Raw genomic sequence first — 22139 nt, 5'->3', positions numbered from 1 at the left:
TGTGAGCTTTACTTTAATCTAAATGTTAAGTAATAATTTTATTGTTGCTTAAACATCTGTTTGTTGTGCCTAGTTCTTCAGTGTCTACGGGGGGAACATGCAACAAATCTAAACACTTAGTTTCTTTTTAATAGCCGCTGGGATAAAATTAGGTGTGAGTCCACAACCACAGAGTGATTTGTGCCTCCCTACTTTAAACTGGAGTGAATAAGCATTTAATCAGGTCGTTCTTTTACTTGGCATCCCTACCACAGTGATATATGTAAAAAATAGTCCACAGGGTGTTAATAACCCAGATTGGGTCTGTGATATTGATTTTATACATGTAGTGTAGCTTTGCATGCCACAAGAACATAATATGCACTTTTGCTGCCAAATTTTCCCCTTGGTCAGATTTGGACTATCTGCACTGGTCACAAGAGGAGCTTTGAAAGTGCGTTGTCTGTAGTAATGAGCTGTCCTGGGATAAACTGCAATTCTGACATAAGGCTTCTTCCACTACAGTAATCCCATTGTGGAATTGTCCCAAAAGAATGTTGCTGGATGCCTGTTTATGTGCACGTTTTTTGCTGCTAGAGAAGATTTTACTTTTTTGTTTTTTAAGGTATAACTTAATATGCAAATATTAGAGTTTACTGATGCAGAAACATGAAGCAGACGTAAGGAAATGACTCATGCTTAGTTATTACTCTTGGGAAAAAAGACATTTTTAAAAACTTGTTGTTACTGGAGATTATTCTGTCATTGTTGTATTACTCTTGAGATAGAACTTCATGTATCTGTACATGCAAGATGAGTTTTGATTTATATTTATTCCTTCTTTAGATTAAATACTAAAAATCAGTTTTTAGAACCAGAAGTTCAGATCATTACTGTCTATTGCATGTTATACTGTGTGGGAGATGCAGGAGTAGAATAATTATCTCATTCCTGAATGATACAGTCAGCTGAGAACTCTTTGTTATATCGGGGTGGTGGGATTCCCTTCCTGCTCCTTCGTGCTTCATTTTCAATGTGTTTACATTGGAATTCATTTGCCAGTGTTTGTCTGCACTGAATTTCGTATGCCATTACTGTTATCTAAAATGAACTTTACATGATGGCCGATGACTTCATTTTTTTATTCTCAGTTATAAGTATTCCCTTTTTTTGCACATAATTGCATTTCCTTAGAACCAAACAAGACCATAAGTTATTAAATACAGAAGGCTAAACTCCCCTTTTTTGCCATTCCACATGAAGCGTTAATGTATTTTTGCTGATATGTTGACAAGGAAGAAGACCAGGATTCTTAAAGGGGGTTATATGTCAGTATTTATTTGCTGATAACTGGAGAAATGTATATTTGCTTGTGTATAGCGTCTCTTAGCTGTTTATATCAAAAACTAACACCCAGTGTGTTATTTTAAATATATTACAGGTGGGCTGGAAGATGTACAGCAAAAGAAAATCTTTAAAAAGAATAAGAAAAGGACAAAACAGAGAAAAGAGCCATGTCCTGATGACTTGGTAGGATCTCTGATGGTGGAAATGCCATTTGTCGACACAGATACTGAAGATGAATTTGTTAGTAAGTATATATTGAAGATGAATTTGTTAATAGAAGTAGTGTGGAAGCATAGACACATCACACACACAGTTCTTGGTCCTGCCTGTTGCCATATAGACATGGGCTGTGCACATGGAACAGAGTCTCCCTGCAAACAGGATCCAGTCCAGAACCTCTCTTATAGGTACTCAGTTCTGGAAATACCTGAGCGTATTAAAAATTTGCCATTTTGTGATCCATTGCAGCAATGAGTCACAGAATAAAGACATCTATTATGTCAGTTCACATTACTGTATATTAGTTTCTAGCGTAATGGCTTTTATGAGCTATCTTCCAGTATGTGTATTCCCAGCATGGGGCTAAAAGTGTACCTCTGATTGGACAGTAGAAGTCTGCAGCCTGGTCAGCTTATGGGTATTTATCAGGCCACATGGTTGGAGAGGGTCTGCAAAGTCTTGAGGAAATAAGCTGGGAGAAAAATAGTTTATGCTGCAAAGGAAGAATTGAGGACATGCATTTTATTTCGCTATCTATGTTGGAAGGGTTCTTTGGGAAAGAAGGAGGTAAAGAGTAGATATGGCTTGAATTAAATTTTATTCCTGGTTGGGTTTAGTCCTTGAACTATAGGTTGGCCAGTCCTAGTCTAATACAACCTTTAATAATCTGATGAGTAATCTTGCTTTATATTTAAAAATGCAGCATGCGTGGGATTTTTGAAACTTAATATTGGTGCTTTTGCTCTAAAGTCATGTGCATGTTCAAGTGTAGACAATTTGGAGGCCTATTACACTGCAGTGTGGGTTCGCTAAATGAAACATGGTAGTTTGAAATCTGCATGTCTACGTTAGCAGCGGTAAGCCCTCCTTAGAGGTGTAAGCTGTAAGTTCAAGTATGGTACTTCACTTGTGTGACTACATTAGTTCAGGTTGGAGTAGGATCCCAATCAGACAGTTCAGAGCATGGGCAGATCAGATGAGTGGAAAGACTTACTCCAATCAATTGACTGAAGTCCAGCTCCTGTTGGATGATACTAAGGGTATAGAATCATAGAATCGTTTAGGTTGGAAAAGACCTTTAAGATCACTGAGTCTAACCATTAATCTAGCACTGCCAAGTCCACCACTAAACCATGTCCCTAAGTGCCACATCTACACGTCTTTTGAATACCTCCAGGGATGGTGATGCAACCACTTCCTTTGGCAGGCTGTTCCAGTGCTTGACAACCTATTTGGTGAAGAAATTTTTTCTAATGTCCAATCTAAACCTCCCCTGGCGCAACTTGAGGCCATTTCCTCTTGTCCTATTGCCTGTTACTTGGGAGAAGAGGTTGACCCCCACCTTGCTACAACCTCCTTCCAGGTAGTTGTGGAGAGCGATAAGGCTTCCTCTGAGCTTCATTTTCTCCAGACTAAACAATCCCAGTTCCCTCAGCCGCTCCTCATAAGACTTGTTCTCCAGACCCCTCACCAGCTTTGTTGCCCTTCTCTGGATGTGTTCCAGCACCACAATGTCTTTCTTGTAGTGAGGGGCCCAAAACTGAACACAGTACTCAAGGTGTGGTCTCACCAGTACCGAGTACTGAGGGATGATCACTTCCCTAGTCCTGCTGGCCACACTGTTTCTGATACAAGCCAGGATGCTGTTGGCCTTATTGGCCACCTGGGCACACTGCTGGCTCATATTCAGCTGGCTGTTGACCTACACCCCCAGGTCCTTTTCTACCCGGTATCTTTGTTTTGATTTGACTGTATGCTGAAAGTATTTTTTTTTTCTCTTCAGTGAATGCGACCTCTGAAATAAAGAAGAAAAGACAGACAACTACTGGAAGAGAAATTGAAGAAGGCAGTGAGTCAAAGAAGAAAAAGAAAAAACAGTATCAGCCGAATTATTTCATTTCTCTTCCAATTACTAATCCAGAGGTGATATTCTTTATTATACTAATTTGGTATAAGCAGAATTACTTCAACAGCTGCATGTGTTTATAAGAACAGTGTTGGATCTTGAGCAAAATAATTTTTAAGGTATTTTTAAAGAAACATTAGCGGCCTATTTGAAGAGTAACTTTATTTTATGTAACATTTTTGTGAATAAAATTTCTTATCTGGGAAAGACTAGAGGAAAAATATTTATATTTTTATTCAGTTTGTCAGTCTTATGGATGTCACATTATTTTGACTGAAGCTAGCTTAAATTTTCCCGTCTGTGCTAGTCCAGTATTGCTTATTTTGTCATTCGCTGAGAATGAGAGACATTCCTGTTTAATTTAATAAGAAAATCCTTAGCGATATTTTTAGCTCTCCTTATAGATAGAACTTTAAATTTGTCTGTTGCTATTTTAACTAGGCAGTTTGTAGTTTAAAATTTTCCAGTAAAATTGGTCATCTTATTTAAAGTTCAAACAGCCTGTTGTTTTAGTGAGATGTTGTTCAAATGGATTCAAGAAGTGCAGAGAGCTCTTTAAGGAAACGTATTTTCATGTAGTTAGCTTGTGTTGTCTCATTTAGATAGTAAATGAGAATGATTTCTTACATGCTGTGGGATGTCTCTGGTACACCTTTTGTGTCTGCAAACAAGGAAGGTAGTTGCATTATGTTTAAAAAGTTAAACCAAACAGTTTACCACCATTTCCAAATTTAGTTTTTTTTTTTTTTTTTTAATACCAGGAGCTCCCTCAGGTGAATTTTAACTCATCCTACATCTGTACTATCTGTTGTCTGAGGAAGTCAAAGATTAAGAGAATCTGAAATGAAAATAAACCATAGTAGGTTTGAAAATCACAGTGAAGTCTTTGATTCTTTAAAAGAATCTACTATGTGAAGAAGAGATTGCAGAGGCTGGTTTTATATGATCGAGGATAGCCTGACATCAGTATTGTGGGAGATCTTTTGTGCCGTCTTACTCTGAAATATCTTCTCTTCCTGTCTGTTCCATGGTTTAACAAGTGCAAGAATAATGTAGGGGTTATATAACCTGATAATTGAGAATTCCTGCTCACAATTGTTATCGTGTTGAATGGCTGGTTGAGTGGAAATGTCTTAACTATGCATGCTTTTTTATATGTCATGTATTTAGTCTTACATCGTTTACAGAGCTAAAGGAACAGCTATATTAATCTCAGAGCATTTGGGAATTCTAGGACTTTTCTAGAAGGTTTTGTTTATACTTGCCTTAGATGTAGAGTTGTTCTGAAAGTAGAAAATACACGCTGGAATTTGTATAGGCAACATTAGCCAAAATTGAGAGTTAAGACACCTGGTTCCTTGATAGCCAGAGGGAATCTGGTAATTACTGGAAGTGTTTCAGTTAGTCATGAGAGACCTTTCTTGTTTTTTTGAGGATCTGATTTTATTCCAGTGAAGTGTTTTAGGCATTAGTACTCTTTCTTCTTATTTTATGTAGTATTTTAAGCTTTACACAGAGAACCATTTTGCAGTAAGGGATATTTCTGGAACACTTAAGGAACTGTTCCTCTTAGAAATTAAACAGTTTCCTTGTTTTCGCTTTAATTATGTTTTGAATCCTCAGAAATAAAATGTGGTGTTCCATTATTTTTTAATTTATATTGAACTTTGCATTATTACTTGTGCAAAAACAGTTAAATGGATGATTAGCATTGTATCCCTTTCTGGTATTTGGTTTTTTTTTAGAGTTATGTTTCATCTGATTACAGAATCACAGAATGGTCAGGGTTGGAAGGGACCTCTGGAGGTCATCTAGTCCAGCCCCCCCTGCCAGAGCAGGTTCACCTACAGCAGGTTGCACAGGATGGCGTCCAGGCGGGTTTTGAATGTCTCCAGAGTGGGAGACTCCACAACCTCTCCGGGCAGCCTGTTCCAGTGCTCTGCCACCCTCAAAGTAAAGAAGTGCCTCCTCATGTTTAGATGGAACTTCCTATGTTCAAGTTTGTGCCTGGTACATCTTGTTCTATCACTGGGCACCACTGAAAAAAGACTGTTCTTATTCACCTGGCACCCTCCCTTTTAGTATTTGTAAGCGTTGTTAAGGTCTCTCCTCAGTCGTCTTTTCTCTAGACTGAAAAGACCCGAGTCCCTCAGCCTTTCCTCATAAGAAAGATGTTCCAGACCCCTAATCATCTTTGTAGCCCTCCAGCTGTTCCCTGTCCTTCTTGAACCAGGGAGCCCAGAACTGGACACAGTACTCCAGATGCGGCCTCACCAGGGTAGAATAGAGGGGGAGGATAACCTCCCTCCATCTGCTGGCCACACTCTTCTTGATGCACCCCAGGATGCCATTGGCCTTCTTGGCCGCCAGGGCACATTGCTGGCTCGTGGTCATCCTGTTGTCCACCAGGACTCCCAGGTCCCTCTCCACAGAGCTGCTCTCCAGAAGGTCATCCCCTAACCTGTACTGATGCACGGGGTTATGATGATGTGTTATCACTTGGTAGGTTAGCCTTTCAGGGTCCTCCAGTCTTGATTATAATTAATATGTTAAATCTTTAAAGCTTGCAGTCTTTTTATTCACTTACTAGTAGTATTCTTAGAATAAGCAAAACTAAGTTATTTTATTGCTCTTCAGAATAACATATTCCAAGTAATGGGAGAGAGGACCTTGAAATCAGTATTTGAGGCCTTATTTTGGAGCACTTTTAAAAATAACCTGAGGGAGGAATTGTTGAGTATGATTTGCCTTCAGTCATTTCTTTTAGTTAAGTTAGGAAAATCTCAAGCTAAAAGAAATAGCATGATAGCAGCTGAAATGTAGCATAAAACTTTGTAAGGTAATGTCAATAGCAGGCTATATATCAGGTTAAAGTTTTTATTTATGCAGTGGATGATAACTAGTTATACAGAGATACAGGCAGAGTCCTGGTTTGTTTAATTAAATTTCAGCACACTCAACTGCTAATTGCACCTTGGATTTATTGAAGAAAACAGAACGAATCTGAAGTTATATTATGCATTGTGATGGCAGAGCTATGCTACAGCTGTTGTGTTATGTTTTGGTCACATAACTTCTGGGAAAACATATTAAAAATAAATTCGTGAAATTCACAAAAACGTATTTTAAAACTTTTTTTTTTTCTTTTTTCCAAATAGTGTAGATTGGAGACAATGTTACTTTAGCCAGAGAGAGAGAAAGCCCCCAGTCTTCTTTTTATTTTGCCTTTATCAAAAAGGCAGCTCATTTCATACTTTCCTGGTAGGTTCAGCAATAGCTTGTCTCTGGAACAGCGAACTGTCCGTCTTTGGAATTAGTCCTGTTCCAAAGGCATATTATTCATTAGTTTTTTAGCTTGGTTTCCTAATGGAGTTTATACAGGTGTGAGCCTGCCTACCTGTGTGCCTTGTTGTAATCCCATTGGGGTTTTTGTAGGTTTTGAACTTGCTAGGGGTTTTCAACTTGTTGTCCAAATTTGGATAAAAAAATTTGGCATCTCAGAGGTACTAATTTCTTACCATTTTTGTGGAATTGGTGCTTGCGTAAAAGAGAGAGCTTTGAAATTACCTATTCTTCTAGACCTGCCAGTTGATGAATGAATATCTGCATGTTTGTTAGCCAGTTAACCCCTTATAGCTGAAAAACAGCCACAGCATGTGTTGCTTCTCACCCAAGCCAGAACTGAACTATATGAGGGAGCTGGAGGTAGTTTAGGACATGAGCAGGAAGGGACTCGGAAGTACTACTGAAGGAAACTATATGGCTAAGGGAGTGTGGGGGTATTGGCTGGTAATCTGAATGCTGAATAACATTGATCTTTTTCAAAGCTAAGATGATCTTACTGCTCTGATAACACAGTTCCACACCTGTCTTCTGTATTCTGAAGGGCTTGTACACTTACTTTTTTTTTTTTTTTTTGCCAGCTCTCAGGTGCAAATTAAATGTAGAAACTAAAATGGAATAAAATTGTAAAATGATAGGTGATTTTATTTTTGAGGGCTTTTTTTTTCTTTTCTTTATGGCAATAACTGCATTTGCTTTAATTTATAAACTTAAATAATTATGCAGTCAATGCATTGTAATTATCAGAGATAATGCTTACCAGTTTTTTGCTTAAATGATGGTTAAATTTCTCCTACATCTGAGACAATAAAAGTGTTATTTATCCAGGATAAGATCAGTTCTCACATATGAAGGAAGATGGTCTTGTTGCAACGTGATTTATGATCAAAATGTTCTCTTCATATGTCTTACACTACCTAAGACACTTGTGATTTTGTGGATGCCATATCACCTTTTTCTGTCAAGTGGCTTATACTTTCTTTCCTCTTAGTCACTCTCCCTAGAGTTGATTACTTTCAGTTTTAATTTGGTTTTATTTATCTGTCACTAGTAGATATCTATGGCACATTAGGTAAAACTCCCGCATGGCAAAATTGATCTTAAAAAATTTGGTCAGAAAAGTACTGACTGATCCCATTAGATTGTGCTTTTTCAGGAAATTTATGTGTTCCTTATGATTAACAGAGCTACCAATATATATCAACGCTTTTATTTTGTTTTTCTTTTTTTTAACCTAAGAGCTACTTGTGTTTATGTTGTAAAAATCAGTATGTACAGTATATTTGTGAAGCATTCAGCACTGAGTTTCAAATAAAAAAAAAAATCAGGTTGAAGTTTTCTCCATACTTCTTTTAGACTTTATACACCAAAGCTGATTTGTCTTTGCTTAAGAAATAACTAATTTTGTCAGATGGCCAAGGTTATTGGATTTGATTCAATTTCCACTAACATAGTCACAAATTGGTGCAGATTGGTTTGTTTTACAATACAACTATCATAATGGCAAGCACAGTAAAAATTTTGGATACAATTTCTAAATCATTTAGAACCATAAAATAACTTTCAATGAAGAAAATTTAATTCAATTAATTTTAAAGAAAAGACTGATGAAATTAAAACTATACACATGTATGGAAATTTATTAAAACATATTTGAAGAGAGCATATACATTATATCTTTCTATTGGACAGTATAATCGGAATTGTAAATCGGATGTCTCTAGAAATTATTTACTGAATATTCCTGTTTTGTATGTGCCTGGTCCTGCAAAGATCTCTTTTTTTTTTTCCAGACGCTTGTCTGCACATAGGAACATACAAATTTAGCAAGGTGGACAAAGTCCTTGAAGTGTGAAACTGGGTGATCTTAATACACTCCAGAATTTATCATACTTATGGAAGCAAACTCCTATTCAGATGTGATGGGGAGTGTCCAGTGATCTATTAATGACTCTGTTTGTACCCACTTTGAGTTTACTCGGGTCAATTAGCACAGCTTTGTCAGAGGATAAAACTTTCTTCTGCTAGAATGGATTTTACATAAATGTTTGATTTCAGTTTGTGTGCTTTCTTGTTCACTTGCATGATAGAATACAGTAATTGTAATGGCTAACTGTTGTTTCTGTGTCTGTTTTTCTTCCCAGATTACTGGCAGTGTTCAGGCTGTCCAAAATGCAATAATACAACAGGATCAAAGGCTTTCCAAAGCAATGGTTCGCTCTGGCTCATTGCATGTCACCATGTTAGTGATGCGTTTATCCAATGAAGAAGAAATTAACATGTAGGTATTTGGTGTTAAATTAAGTATATACAAGTATTTTTGCTGGAGGAGTTCATAAAAAGATTAGAAAGGGTAACATGCTTATTTTTTTGTCAGTCCTAAATTATGAGGGTTACCGAATATTTAATTCATGTTTTTCTTAAAATGCTGATCTTAATATTAGCTATTTTCATAACTTATGGTATGTCATGAGCTCTGAATAAAGTATACTTTTTTCCCTTGTGTTTTTCATACTGTGTACTGAACTTGCATGCACAAATCTCATGTTTGATAAAGTAATTATTTTAAAACAATGTTTTGATATAAGGGACGCTGAACAGATTAACGGGAATTTTCAGAATTTCATAGCTTAGCAAATGTTATAAGCCAAATTAGTTATTGTCACTGAAAGACTTTGATGAAATAAACCTTAGCTCCAAGCTAATGCCTCATGCAGTTATAGTTTGTATTTTTTATGTCCCTATACTTAAAATTTAAGTACACTAAAAGAGAATTGGCTATTAGGCATTATCAAAAGTATCATTTTTATGTTGCTTCAGGGATATAGCTGATTTTTTTGATAATATAAAAGGTAGAAAAGTTGTGGAAAGACATATGTATTATACAATGGTGTGGTGTCTGTTAGATGCAACTACTTGCTTTATAAAAATGCAGATCTTTGGTGTTTTTTACTGTTTAGCACATGCTGTACTGCTATCTGACAAGCTTAATTTAACGTACAAGTTCAGTGGTTCATATGAAGATGTTCAGACTTAAGTCTATACAGCTGTAATTTATGAATGTTCAAAATAATAATTTGTGTGTCTAGCTGTAATTTTGACTTGAAATGAAAACGTACATTGTATTTTATAGTCCTGCTTTACACAGACTTTGTCAACAGTTTCTATTTAGATGTGGTGCCCAATGGCCTGCATGTGACGTTTCTATATTTGCACATTATAATTGCAATTGAGACTACAAATGCTTTGATAACTGTAACAGAGTATTACGTAAAATGCTGATAAATGGCCTACTGGCTTTATATGAACATCTGGGAATCCTCAATTGCTTATGTGTCAATTTTATAATGAATTGCTAATGAATCAAAAATCGTCAGATCCTTATAATTCTGAAGTCTCACGGTTTCACCTCCCCCAGATGAGTTCTGTCCGCGGCCCTCTGTCATATATATATATATCTTACTGCTTTTCTCTGCAGTGTTAGCAGGTATGTGGTCCATGAATTATCTAGATCAAATGATGAGTAAGTGCAGTGAGACATTGCTTTGGTTGTGGTAGTACAGTTACAAAATAATGCATCTAATTAGTGTGCGTTGAATATTTTTTTTTCCCCCAGAACATTTAGCTGTAAAGCACGTATTTCTTATAAGAAAGTAAGAATCCAGGATAGAATGTAGGAACCATTTGGTAGTCGAGGGCATACTTCTAATCATACTTGTTTCCTTGAATGCTATATCCTTGAGGCCTCTACACTCTTACCTCTCCTGTGAGGATGCAAGTCTGTCAGCATCCTCGTCTCCAATGCCCTGATCTAAAGGGTGAGAAACAGATAGCCAGGAACAGAGAATAGAAAGGAAAGCAAAGGATACTAGATCTGCTGGACTCCCTCTCGTCTTCATGCGCTTTTTGTCTCTGGAGTAGGCACACAAGCTTCCTGCTGCCCTGGTTGATGAGCAACTGTGGTAGCACCTGAAAATCAGTGAGAACAACCACTGACTGTGTGTGCAAGATTTTTTTAAAAAGGGTTTAAGTATGAATTTTTTAAAAAGGAATTGTGAGAAGATATCTTAAAGCTAAGTATGCCTCCTCATTTTAGAGTCCTAAACTGTATAGCAAAAAAAATATTCCCAAATTCAGTATCTTTTTCTACTCCTCGAGCTCCTCAGTTCTTACTGGTCCGACTGCCACCCGAACACATACTTACGGAGTTCTTCTCTGCCTCTCCCAGCAGAACTCCACAGTCCAGGCACCCAGGAGCTGTACTCTAGTCAGCAGAGCTTCCCCAGTGATTCATCCCTTCCCTGGCCAGGTGCCTCCTACAGGTATCTAGCTCAGCTATTCTCAGGTATTCTAGATTGCATTTTCTATTATATGGGATTATTTTTTTTTTAATAACTGATATTTTCTGTTTAATCTTTTGGGAGATCTTGAAGAGTAAAAAGTTCAATTTTCCTTCCTTTCTTTGCTTCACCCATTTTTGATACCAGGTTAATAGAAAGAAACCAAGATCCAGGCTGGCAGAAGAACCTGTGTGTAAAGTAGGGTGAGAGTAATCCCTCAAATGAAGTGCAGCTGGTCAATTGGGCATCTGAGAGTTCACAGATCCTTAGGTTTGGACCCATTAAGTTACTTAGACACCTACAGTTTTTCTGCTGTGTTTGCACAATAGTGCAATGTGTTGAATGCTATTTGAAATGAGTGTGTTGAATGCTATTTTAAATCAATACGTGTGATGAGAATCTGCTAATATAACATTCAGTTCAGTACAAAACCTTTGTATAGTATTTTAGTACATACAGCTTTCACCCTGAAAATGTGAGATCTGTATTCTTGGCTGTTCTTTCTAAAAGAATCCAGACCTACAGTTCCCATGTTTTTGCTAACTGTTTGGCTGTGGTCTACCCTTTGTGAATGCACTTCACATTTCTTTTTGTAGGACTATATGAAATCATGAATGTGAGATTTTAAAAACCATAAAGAAAGCAAGCAAGAAAGAGTCATGGTAGCACTCCCTTCAAGCAAAGGAGTTCTAGTCCATGCTAACTGTATGCATAGTCATGCGATCAGGTACTAGATGCCTGCCTTCGCAGGAAATGCCTTCATTACCAGACTATAGTGTCAAGTGCTTCTTGCATGTTATTTGTGAAAGGCCCTGTGACTCTAACGTTTTCATTATGAACACGAGAGCTGAAAGGATTCAGTTTGGCTTTTTTTGCAAGGTTGCTTTTTCCAACAAGTGATCAAAATTACCAATTCAGAAATTTTTAAAAAGAAACTACATAACTACATCAGTTTTAAGTGCTAGAATATTTACATTACAACAATATAGAAAAAACCAGGCACTGCTTCTGTAATCCTAGTTTGTGTTCACTTAGAATATGCTGCTTAATAATTTTTTTTTTTTTTTTTTACTTCCTTTCTCCACTTTGGAGCAAAATGCTTGTAAACTTTTTTGTTATCCCTGTGGGTTAGTTGCACTGAGTGTAACTACTATTTGGCATCATAAAGAGTGTTTGGTATGGAATAACAAGAAAATACCACTGTTGTGTTTGTTGCTGTTGACTGCAGTGAAAACATTTGTCCTCATTCATTATTCTTACAAAGCAATTGTTAGACATTATAAAGTGATTGACAGAGTATAAAAATACACGATATTCTAGAGTGAGTTGACAACTATTTTTCTAAATAATTTACTGTATGCAAGATTATATATTAAAGAAAAAGTAGAACTAAATCTTCAGTGACACAGTGCTAAACTGAAAAAACACTGCACTGTTTGAATTGACCTTTCATAGACCTCATCAGGTAGAGTTGAACTGCTCAGTGAGTTCTGCAGCACACCCTACAGTATGGAAATATAAATCTTTGTTCAGCTGGGGAACAGAGCTTTCCATGACTCTCTGTGTACCAGTTCTCAGATGCAAAAAATCCAGAGATGGGTTTTAGGTATGTGCGTGATTCACTGCTTAAAAGTCTGCTGCAGTCTTTGACACAGTGTATTTGAAATACCTGTACTTGTTTTGGAACAATTTTCATGTTCATGTAGGTAAATAAATCTACACATGATTACCTGTGAAGTAATCTGACAGGTATAATCAATATTAGAGGGTGTTTCTGAAAGGTCTTGAAGTATAGCAACATACAGAAGACATAGGAACAGGCTTGTCTAATGGTGATAAAAGGGTGTAGGTAAGTGGCAGAGACTATGCTCAAAGAAAAATATCTGCCAAGGAACAAATAATGACATTGCTGTTTAAAGTGGTTATGTAGGAGTACCTCTAGGTTGTAGGTTAAAGCCCTATTAAAAAAAAAATGCAGGAGGACTATAGTAATCAAGGATATTATGTCATGTAATCAACCTTAACGTCTTTCTTAACCTTGCCTACATTTCAATTAAATGTATAGTTCTCATCAAGAGTCCATCATGTTAAATACAATGGAAACATGCGTAGAGTTGTTTGTAATTGCACAGGCTTAAAGAATATAAATTAGAAATCATGGCGATGGCTTTCATCCAGCTAGGACAGAAAAAGTAAAATAAACTGTCTTGAGAGTTTTTAACCTGTCACTGCCATCTAGTGTTTATAAAGTCATCATCGGTTTAGTGAAAAGTTTAAATTGTTGAATAGAATTAAAAGCTGTAAGCATGTGAGAGATCTTTTGGAAGACACTAAGAATGTTTATATAATTTTTGTTCAGCATGTGAATCACTTCAAGTGATTCTTCAAATATTTCATGTAATAGTACATGCACGTATTATGGCTAATTAAAATTATTATTAAAATGTTACCAGGTTTGCTCCTATTTCTTAAGTTACATGTAGATTATATGTGCATGCTACTTATCTCTTAAAGAAAGTATCCATTTAGATAGTACTTCTTTTAATACCAGTTCTCAATGAGCTTAATAGTAATTTCCATATAATTTTATCATTATATATAGTCACTAACTTCTGTTTATAATATTAGTAACACTCTGTAGTAACTTTGAATGAAGCAGAATCTTAGAGTGTTCAATTCAGCTATCAACAGATGAAAAAAGTGAATTAATTTAAGCACGGAAAACCAAATGCTTCCAAGTAAGCATCTTTTTAAAATGGAATGCACAGAGTGATAGAGATGCTATCATCTTAATGTCTAGTCACCTTGAGGACAGAGATAAATTAACTCTTTTGAGGAATTACACCTGCTGCTAGGTCTGCCTTATTATTTCTGTGGTTTTACAGGGTGGATGAACCAGTTTACCTTTACAAAATAGTAATAATAATACTGACTGCATTGGTAGAAAGTAGTGCAAAAGTACCTGAGTAGATAATAAATTGATACTAATAAGTCCTTTTGAGATTTTTTGATAGAATGATTAATAGCAATGTAAACAGTATTAATATATTTGACTTTTACATAGATATTTTCTTTCCTCTTGACAGAGCAGCTGGTGCTCTTTCAGACAGCAAGGATTTTGTAGAAAATCTCCTGAAAGGAAAAACCGTGGAATTGTCTTTTCAAGGAATTGATCACTTCAGAAATGAAGTTGGATTTGTGAAGTTGGCAGAAAATGATCACAGAACTATACTTATGGAAATAGCAGGTACAACTTGTCAATCTAGTTTAAGTGCTTTAAAGACATTTTGACAACCTAGGTGAAAATGGAGTACAAAGGTAAGTTGGTGCTAATTCAGTCAACGTTAATCTACCTTTAACAGCTGCAAAGGCTACATGATTTTCCCAGCATAGTTGAAAAGGATATTAATGAATTGCAGACAGTGCTGTTCTCTGATACCTTTTTATTTAGTATACGTAAGAAATGTAGTGCAGGTTTGTAGATGGATATAGAGACTCCATTCTACCTTGTTTTGGTCCAAGTACTGTGTGCTGTTTCTCAGCTGATATTTATACCCCTTTCAATTTGTATATTCATACTTACTGACTTTAAGAACTGTATCTTTGATGCATCTTACCTGACTTGCAAAGTTACAAAGTTCTCTCCTTTGTGTTCATGCTGAATAGAGTACCAAGAGACAATGACATTCTTTCTTCGTCTGTGCTCTGGGGATTCTTTAAATTATGTGTTTCCTGTATGTTATGCATATCACTCTTAAATCTTGGTGAATTAACTATAACTTACCACTCCCACATGTCTAAGTGCATATATACACACACATATATGTATATATATGTACTTTATGCATACAGTTCCATTTATATATAAAGTAAAATCTGGACTTTCTCTGCACTCCTAGAGGATAAGCAGAATTCAGGAGAAGGACATGACTCATCTGCCAGAGGAATGGAGTTGGATTCCATGCTGCTTTAGCCTGAAATTTTTTTTTGGAGCAGTTGTGGGACCAGTCTGTGGCTTGTTCAGTGTTAATTGCCTTCCTTTAGCAATTAGGAAATTACTGAAAGACGTGGCAGGTACATGCTACTATGCATGTGCAACCACATATTCACTTCAAGAGTGAAACTCCGAGTTCTGTCTTAACAGTGGAGCTGAGGCCACTGTCTTTGCCAGGCAAATAAAATGCATCCAAAGATAAAGGTCAAGTCAGTAGGAATATATAAATTAAAAGGAGTGTAAATATCAGCTGAGAAACAGTATTCAGTACCTATACCAAAACAACAGAGTGGAGTTTTTTGTCTGTCTGTGAGTCTTATACTTGAACTATCTTGTTTACAGATATTAAATAAAAATTCTCAGAGAACAGTACTGTCTGTAATTCACTGGTGTCCTTTAAAACTATCCCAGTAATTCCAACTATTCCTTGAAAAGACTCTTTAAAAGAGTTTTTCAGTATTGATGAATTATCTTTTGTGTTCTGAGGAATGTGAGGTCACTCAATTTTTTTAATAGTGCAACAACCCATATAAGGACATTTTGCAGAGTAGGAAAGACTGCTGCTGTCACGCTACCTCTGTGCAGTACAGTACAGAGAAAAAAATGGAAAAAGTCTTTTAATGCAGTGCTTTATCTAGCTCTTCATTAGTTTAATTTCTGAAGTGCCTTTAGAAAATGTTTAGTATTTTTTAACTTACATTTTAAAGAAAGGTTTAATAGAAGACTGAGCTTTTCAGCTTACAAAATTACTTATGCTCTTATTGGGCAATGCTTTATTATTTTAAGCAGCGATCAATAGAGAAGTATGCCTAATATTCAATATGGTAGAAATTGAATGGTACTTCGAGTTCCAGGGAGGCTTCGGTTGACAAATAATCCCATAATTATTTCCAAGATTGAATCTACCAAGTATTTCTTCGGTCCGTTGGACTATATGCTTCCTCACCCTTGTCCTTGAGTTTGTCTTTAGATTTCTTTTAAACGTGACAGAATATTGTATATATACTGTTTTAGAAACAGTAAGATAATTCATAAACTGTGTTCCCTTTCAATACCTTTTGTGAAAGGAGATGAATGGTTTCTGGTAGCAACAGTAACTTTTGATTTTGAGAAGTCTGTAGTTAATAATTAAGAACTCCAAAATAATTGAAGTTGCTAAATGTGGAGAGCCAAATATCTTTTAACTACAAGAAATAAAGGAGTTTGTTATGAGTTATTGTCTACACATCTGTATTGGGTTTGTATGGCAAGGTTTTGGTAGGTGGGGGGGCTACAGGGGTGGCTTCTGTGAGAAGCTGCTGGAGGCTTCCCCCATGTCTGATAGAGCTGATGCCAACCGGCTCCAAGATGGACCTGCCACTGGCCAAGGCCAAGCCCATCAGCGACGGTGGTAGCACCTCTGGGATAACATAGTTAAGAGGGGGGGTAAAAAGAAAACCTGCACAACTGCAGCCAAAGAGAAGAGTGCAGATATGGGAGTGAAACAACTCTGCAGACACCAAGGGCAGTGTAGAAGGACAGGGAGGGGGTGCTGCAGGTGCCAGAGCAGAGATTCCCCTGCAGCCCGTGGTGAAGACCATGGTGAGGCAGGCTGTCCCCCTGCAGTCCATGGAGGTTAATGGTGGAGCAGATGTCTACCTGCAGCCCGTGGGGGACTCCATGCCAGAGTAGGTGGATGCCCAAAGGAGGCTGTGACCCAGTGGAAAGCCCACCCTGGAGCAGGCTCCTGGCAGGACCTGTGACTCCATGGAGAGAGGAGCCCAGTCTGGAGCAGGTTTGCTGGCAGGATTTGTGACCCCTCCCCCACGCTGGAGCAGTCTGTTCCTGAAGGACTGCACCCCATCGAAGGGACCCATGCTAGAGCAGTTTGTGAAGAACTGCAGCCTGTGGGAAGGACTCATGTTGGAGAAGTTCGTGGAGGACTGTCTCCTGTGGGAGGGACCCCACGCTGGAGCAGGAGCGTGAGGAGTCCTCCTCCTGAGGCAGAAGGAGCAACGGTGACAATGTGTGATGAACTGACCAGAATCCCTATTCCCATCCCCCTGTGCCACTGTAGGAGAGGAGGTAGGGAATTTGGGAGTGAAGTTGAGCCGTGCAAGAAGGGAGGGGTTGAGGTGTTTTAGCACTTAGTTTGTATTTCTCATTACCTTACTCAGTTTTGATTGGTACTAAATTTAACTAATTTTCCCACATCAAGTCTGTTTTGCCCATGACGGTAATTGGTGAGTGATCTCTCCCTCTCCTTATCTTGACTCACAAGCCTTTCGTTACATTCTGTCTCCTCTGTCCAGCTGAGGAAGGGGAGTGATAGGGCGGCTTGGTGGGCACCTGGCATCCACCCCTGTCCAACCCACCACAACATTTTAGACTAGTGAACCAGATTTTGATCAGAATTAGACAAGTAAAATATAAGATCAGATCTCAACCTTTGTTTTTCAGTTTGACAGTCCTTCCTAGTAGACAAACTCAGTACAGTCAAATTTAGCAAACAAGCAAACCTATGTTTTCTTTGTAAAGCATAACTGCTGATACTCACTGGTGAGCATTCTTTGCTTATATTAGAACTACAGCTGTATATTATTTTCACTTAACACTGCTGTTTAGTAAAAATGTTTCTTATTTTGATGCTTACTTTTGCCAACCGAATAGATCATTCCTTGGCCTTAGGCCTGTAGTGCAGTCCCTAGACTTATACAGGGATGTTCGTTTTGTCTGGATTTAGTTCTGAAACAGGGTAGGGAGCTGAACATTACCAGAAGAAAATGGTAAAATGAGTGAAAATGTTTAATGGATATGACTTCAGGATATGGTATCTTATCATTTCTTAGTGACTGTCATAACTGTAACTTCTGAATTGCTGCTGATTTCGGAGTATCTTTTTGTACCTTCTTGGAAGTGCTACTATTATTTCATAATGGGTAACCTATAATTCATGAAAGCAAATTCAGTTTTTGTATTGATGCTTCTGCCAGAAAAAAAGTTTTCAGGTCTGCAGTTATGTAACACTGAGGATTATACAAGTGTGGTTCAAAAGTTAGCTTAGTTGCATATTAAATTAGTGAAAAGGCCAAGTATGAGTAAGAAGAAATGAATACACTAAATAGTTTCTACATATGTCTTCATTAGTTTAAATTGCAAAGAATTTAATATAAGTAACATGATAAAAACAGATAACTTCTTATTGCACAGATGTCCTTCAGGGCAGTGCAATTTGGAATGTGAAATAATATTAAGCAAAAGAATCCGTTTGAACTCTTCAGAACTGATGAGGTAAACAAGAGAGTCATTAGGATTCTCCCCCATTCCCTCAGTGTATCAAATGTATAATTCCTTTAACATAAGAGTACACTTACAGAGTTAATTACAACACAGTTTAGTTTGTATGCAGTTTTTATAAAACACTAGCAGGCAGTCCTTCAAGGGCCACACCTGCTGAAGATGTTGCATTTTGGGGAAAAGATCGTGTAGTACTTTCTGGGCTGTACTTAGCACAATAAATATATCTTCTAATGTAAAGAATCATATTAGCAGATATGGACTGTTTATTTTCTGCAATACATTTAATATACCAATTCGAAACAGGCTGTATGTCAAAATTATGCCTATTATTCCTGCTCTGTGGATAGGATACACAGTTTTAGGGAGACACCTGCAGGAGAAAATATTGGAAGCTCTTTTCTGCTGGGCTGCTATTCTCATGATCTGTGTGAAGATTGCTATCAGCTCTTCATATATACTGTTGTGAGGTTATATATGTTTGACAGAAATTATTTGTCACAAGTTTATTCTGGCTCCTAGTACAGTTTGCCTGTGACATAACTTGTGTCCCTAGAAAACTGCAATTTTAAAACTGAAGCTGGCAGAAAAAATAAATGTACAGTATTGCCTGCAGGATGTTAATCCTTCTGTTGTTGTCCGTGAAACAGGAGAGATCACTTCTGTAGCTGACTTGATTTTTGGCAAGACCTACGTGTTGTTTATTACAGAATTACTGTTTTTCTAGTTCAAGAAAAACATGTTTGGTTTCTGTTATGCTCTAAGATGGATTTTGACTTAATGTGTTGTGTTCTACATGGATGTTGAAGGAGAAATATTGGTAACACAAACAATAGAAAATATATGAAGTTAAATCAGCTTCTTGTAAGAGCCCATGTAGTTCCGTAAATTATACGGAAATTTGTTTGATACCAATAATGTCTGAATGTGGTACGGCATTATAATGATCAGTGCATGTCTACTAATGCCAATGTAAATGTAAGTTTGTTAGAGACAAAAGTTCAGGAAAAGCAGATCTAATATGGATCTTCTGTTTGTTATGATTTGCTAGTTATTTCCCAACAATCCCTTAAAAGACATTATCATCATATAATTATCTACCAGGAATAGTGCAAAACTGTTATGACAGAAATTTGAGGAGTATTTTAATCACTCTTTGTCCAAGTCTTTTTGGATGTCCTGAGCTAAAAGCAACAAATACACTTACAGTGATTTTTAAAAAAATCGTTTCTTGTGCTTTGCTACACTGCAGAATACTTGAAGTACTAAGTGAATTTGGAAAAGGTAATGAATTGCTTGGTTTTGATTTTCATTTTGATAATCATATTGTAAATGCTATTTGAAGCTGATAAAAGTGATTAAGTGAATCCTGGTTTTTACCCACAGGATTTGCAGATTTTGGTTTTATGGATGAATGATGCATGTTATGGTCTGACCATCAGAGGGAGCTTGTATTTCACGAACAAAAAAGTTACTCTTCTGCATATGCAGATAACTATTTCATTTCCTGTTGGTCCTTTGTTTTTAAGTAAAGTTGATTTGTTGGGTTAAATATTCTAATAGTTAGGACTGTACCAGACAAGTCATGTAGTGCACCTAACTAGTCATTTCCTTTAACTTCAGTTTTCTAAAAATGACATCTAGTCTAATCTTACTAAATTGATCTTCCTAAAAGTCTGTACTAGAGAGAGAGAAATGGAAAACAAGCTATACTGCCCATCATCTTCTTTAGGTACATTACAGCTTTCCTCAAGCATAAGCTTGTATTGCCACCATACAAAAGCCATCCAGCACCTTTTGTTGTGCTGGGGATTTGTGCAGCCACATGGTGAATTCAGCTGTCATTAAATTAACATTTTTACCTTTGCCAGCTAATTTTTAACCTACTCAGTTTGCCAGTGCAGTTTACTGTATAGCTACATGACTGTCAGCACAAAAGATAGGAGCAGTGGCAGGCATGGGGCTGGAGAGGAACACTGTTTTGGCAAGGATGGTGGTTTCTGAGCTTCTTTAAGGATTATGAAACCACACATTTAGCATCTATTTTAGGGTGACTTACATTGCACTGACTTCAGAGAGCCTAGAGAAATAGTTTAATTCAGTTAATTTAGTTCACTTTAATTCCAGATGGCTGAAGCTAAGATAAATGAATTTTGCCTCTTGTCAGTTATTCTTAAGTCATTTCACATGATGGAAAAATTGAGAACTCAAAACTGTTGTAATTTTCCATTAAAACATCTGATTTTTACAAAGTGAACAAAAACCTGCTAGTCCAAAGACATAACTATTGCATTGAAAATGTACTGCTATGACATGTTAGATTTTCTTCTAGTCCGTGTGCCATTAGTTATAGTTCCTACTAATGTGTGTAGCGAACTTTACTGGGATGTGTACGAACTTGGCTCATCCACAGTAACAAGAGAAGCATGCTCTAAAGTTGAAAGTGGCAGTGTTCTGCTGTCTCAAGAATATGATTATCTTGTGTCAGCAAATATATATATGCTGTATTGTGTGATGAATATAACCAGCAGAAAAAAAAATCCAACATTTTTGTTGATTGCATTACAAGAGCCAAGACCAGCTGATAATATTTATTTATATCGAGTACTGATTCTAATAGACATGAGCACTGTTCACACCTTTTGATATTACGTAGTTTTCTGCATGCAACCTTCTCTAATTCAGTTTTGTGCTACATGACAGTATTCTTCGTTTTAGGCCCTTTGTCTAGACAAATGCTGACAACAGGGGCAAACATTTTAGTGAAAATAAACAGTTAATATCAAGACCTAGTATAACACCAGTTAGTTTTACCAGTTTGTGCTTCAAACAGGTAATAGTTATTCAATGCAGTTTGCTGTGGAGCTCAACATTTATTGCATGGGAACATGAAATGCTGGGCTATTGCCAAATCTCTTAGCTCACTTTTTTTGTGTGACACGTGACAAGTAGAAGAGACTAAAACAGATATGCAAGAGCAATAGGCTGGGACAGGGGTCTGGCTTTGGAGCACTGTTTTGCAGTGCCTCTCCTGCCCTTTGACTCTACTACTCTTCACACAGGGTCTTAAAATTTTCATCACCTGTGTGGAAGGAGTCAGAAAGAATGGGAAAAATCTTTTCAAATTGCCAAGAAAAATTTTATTTGACTGTATAATGGCATTTCAGCAAGGGACAGAGAGGGCAGATACAAGGGGGAAAAATAAGAGTTTAATAGAAAGGAAGTTGGGGGAGCAGGAATAAGTAGAGGATCTGTTTGTAAGGCAAGGAGAAAGTAAATCTTTCAGGAGGATTTTAGCATTTACAGACCAGGTAATCTCTAATTTGCTGTTGTGTAGTCAGGTGGGAAGGGAAGCAAAGTTTTAAATTGTTGCAAGAAATCCATTCAATTAGTAGGGAGATTGAAACATCTTCAGTTTGTCATAGTATTTTATCTTTGCACCTTGATGTTTATAATGGTGTTTTTCTTGTTGTAGCTGTGTATGCGAAACACATAAAACAAACAAACTATGTGCATGCCTGGCTCTGAGTCTGCCATGTAATTTCTCCTTGATTGTTTATTATGAGATGTTTTTTGATTGTTAACATTCCACTGTATAGAACACATATAACGATCTGGTTAAAGGCCACTGAGCACCGCTGTAGTATTTAATGAAACTGGATGTGCTGTTCACTATGTTCAGTGCCTTAGCTCCTCTAAAGCACTCATCAGTGATCTCCATATTTGTTCCTTAATG

At 37.0% G+C, this 22139-nt stretch overlaps 1 protein-coding gene across 1 annotated transcript in view; it reads left to right on the top strand.

Annotated features, from left to right (window-relative positions):
- AKAP7 (A-kinase anchoring protein 7) overlaps positions 1-22139 on the top strand; it is a 93140-nt gene that overhangs the window by 1822 nt on the left and 69179 nt on the right. The window contains exons 2-5 of the mRNA XM_082480863.1: positions 1421-1570; positions 3329-3468; positions 8938-9074; positions 14172-14380. Coding sequence (XP_082336989.1) covers positions 1421-1570; positions 3329-3468; positions 8938-9074; positions 14172-14380 — 636 coding nt within the window. The remainder of the gene's footprint in view (positions 1-1420; positions 1571-3328; positions 3469-8937; positions 9075-14171; positions 14381-22139) is intronic.

The sequence above is a fragment of the Vanellus vanellus genome (assembly GCF_965231255.1).
Source record: "Vanellus vanellus genome assembly, chromosome: 3".
NCBI lineage: Eukaryota > Metazoa > Chordata > Aves > Charadriiformes > Charadriidae > Vanellus > Vanellus vanellus.
Note: the sequence above shows the minus strand (reverse complement) of the source record. Positions and strands in the feature narration are given on the sequence as shown.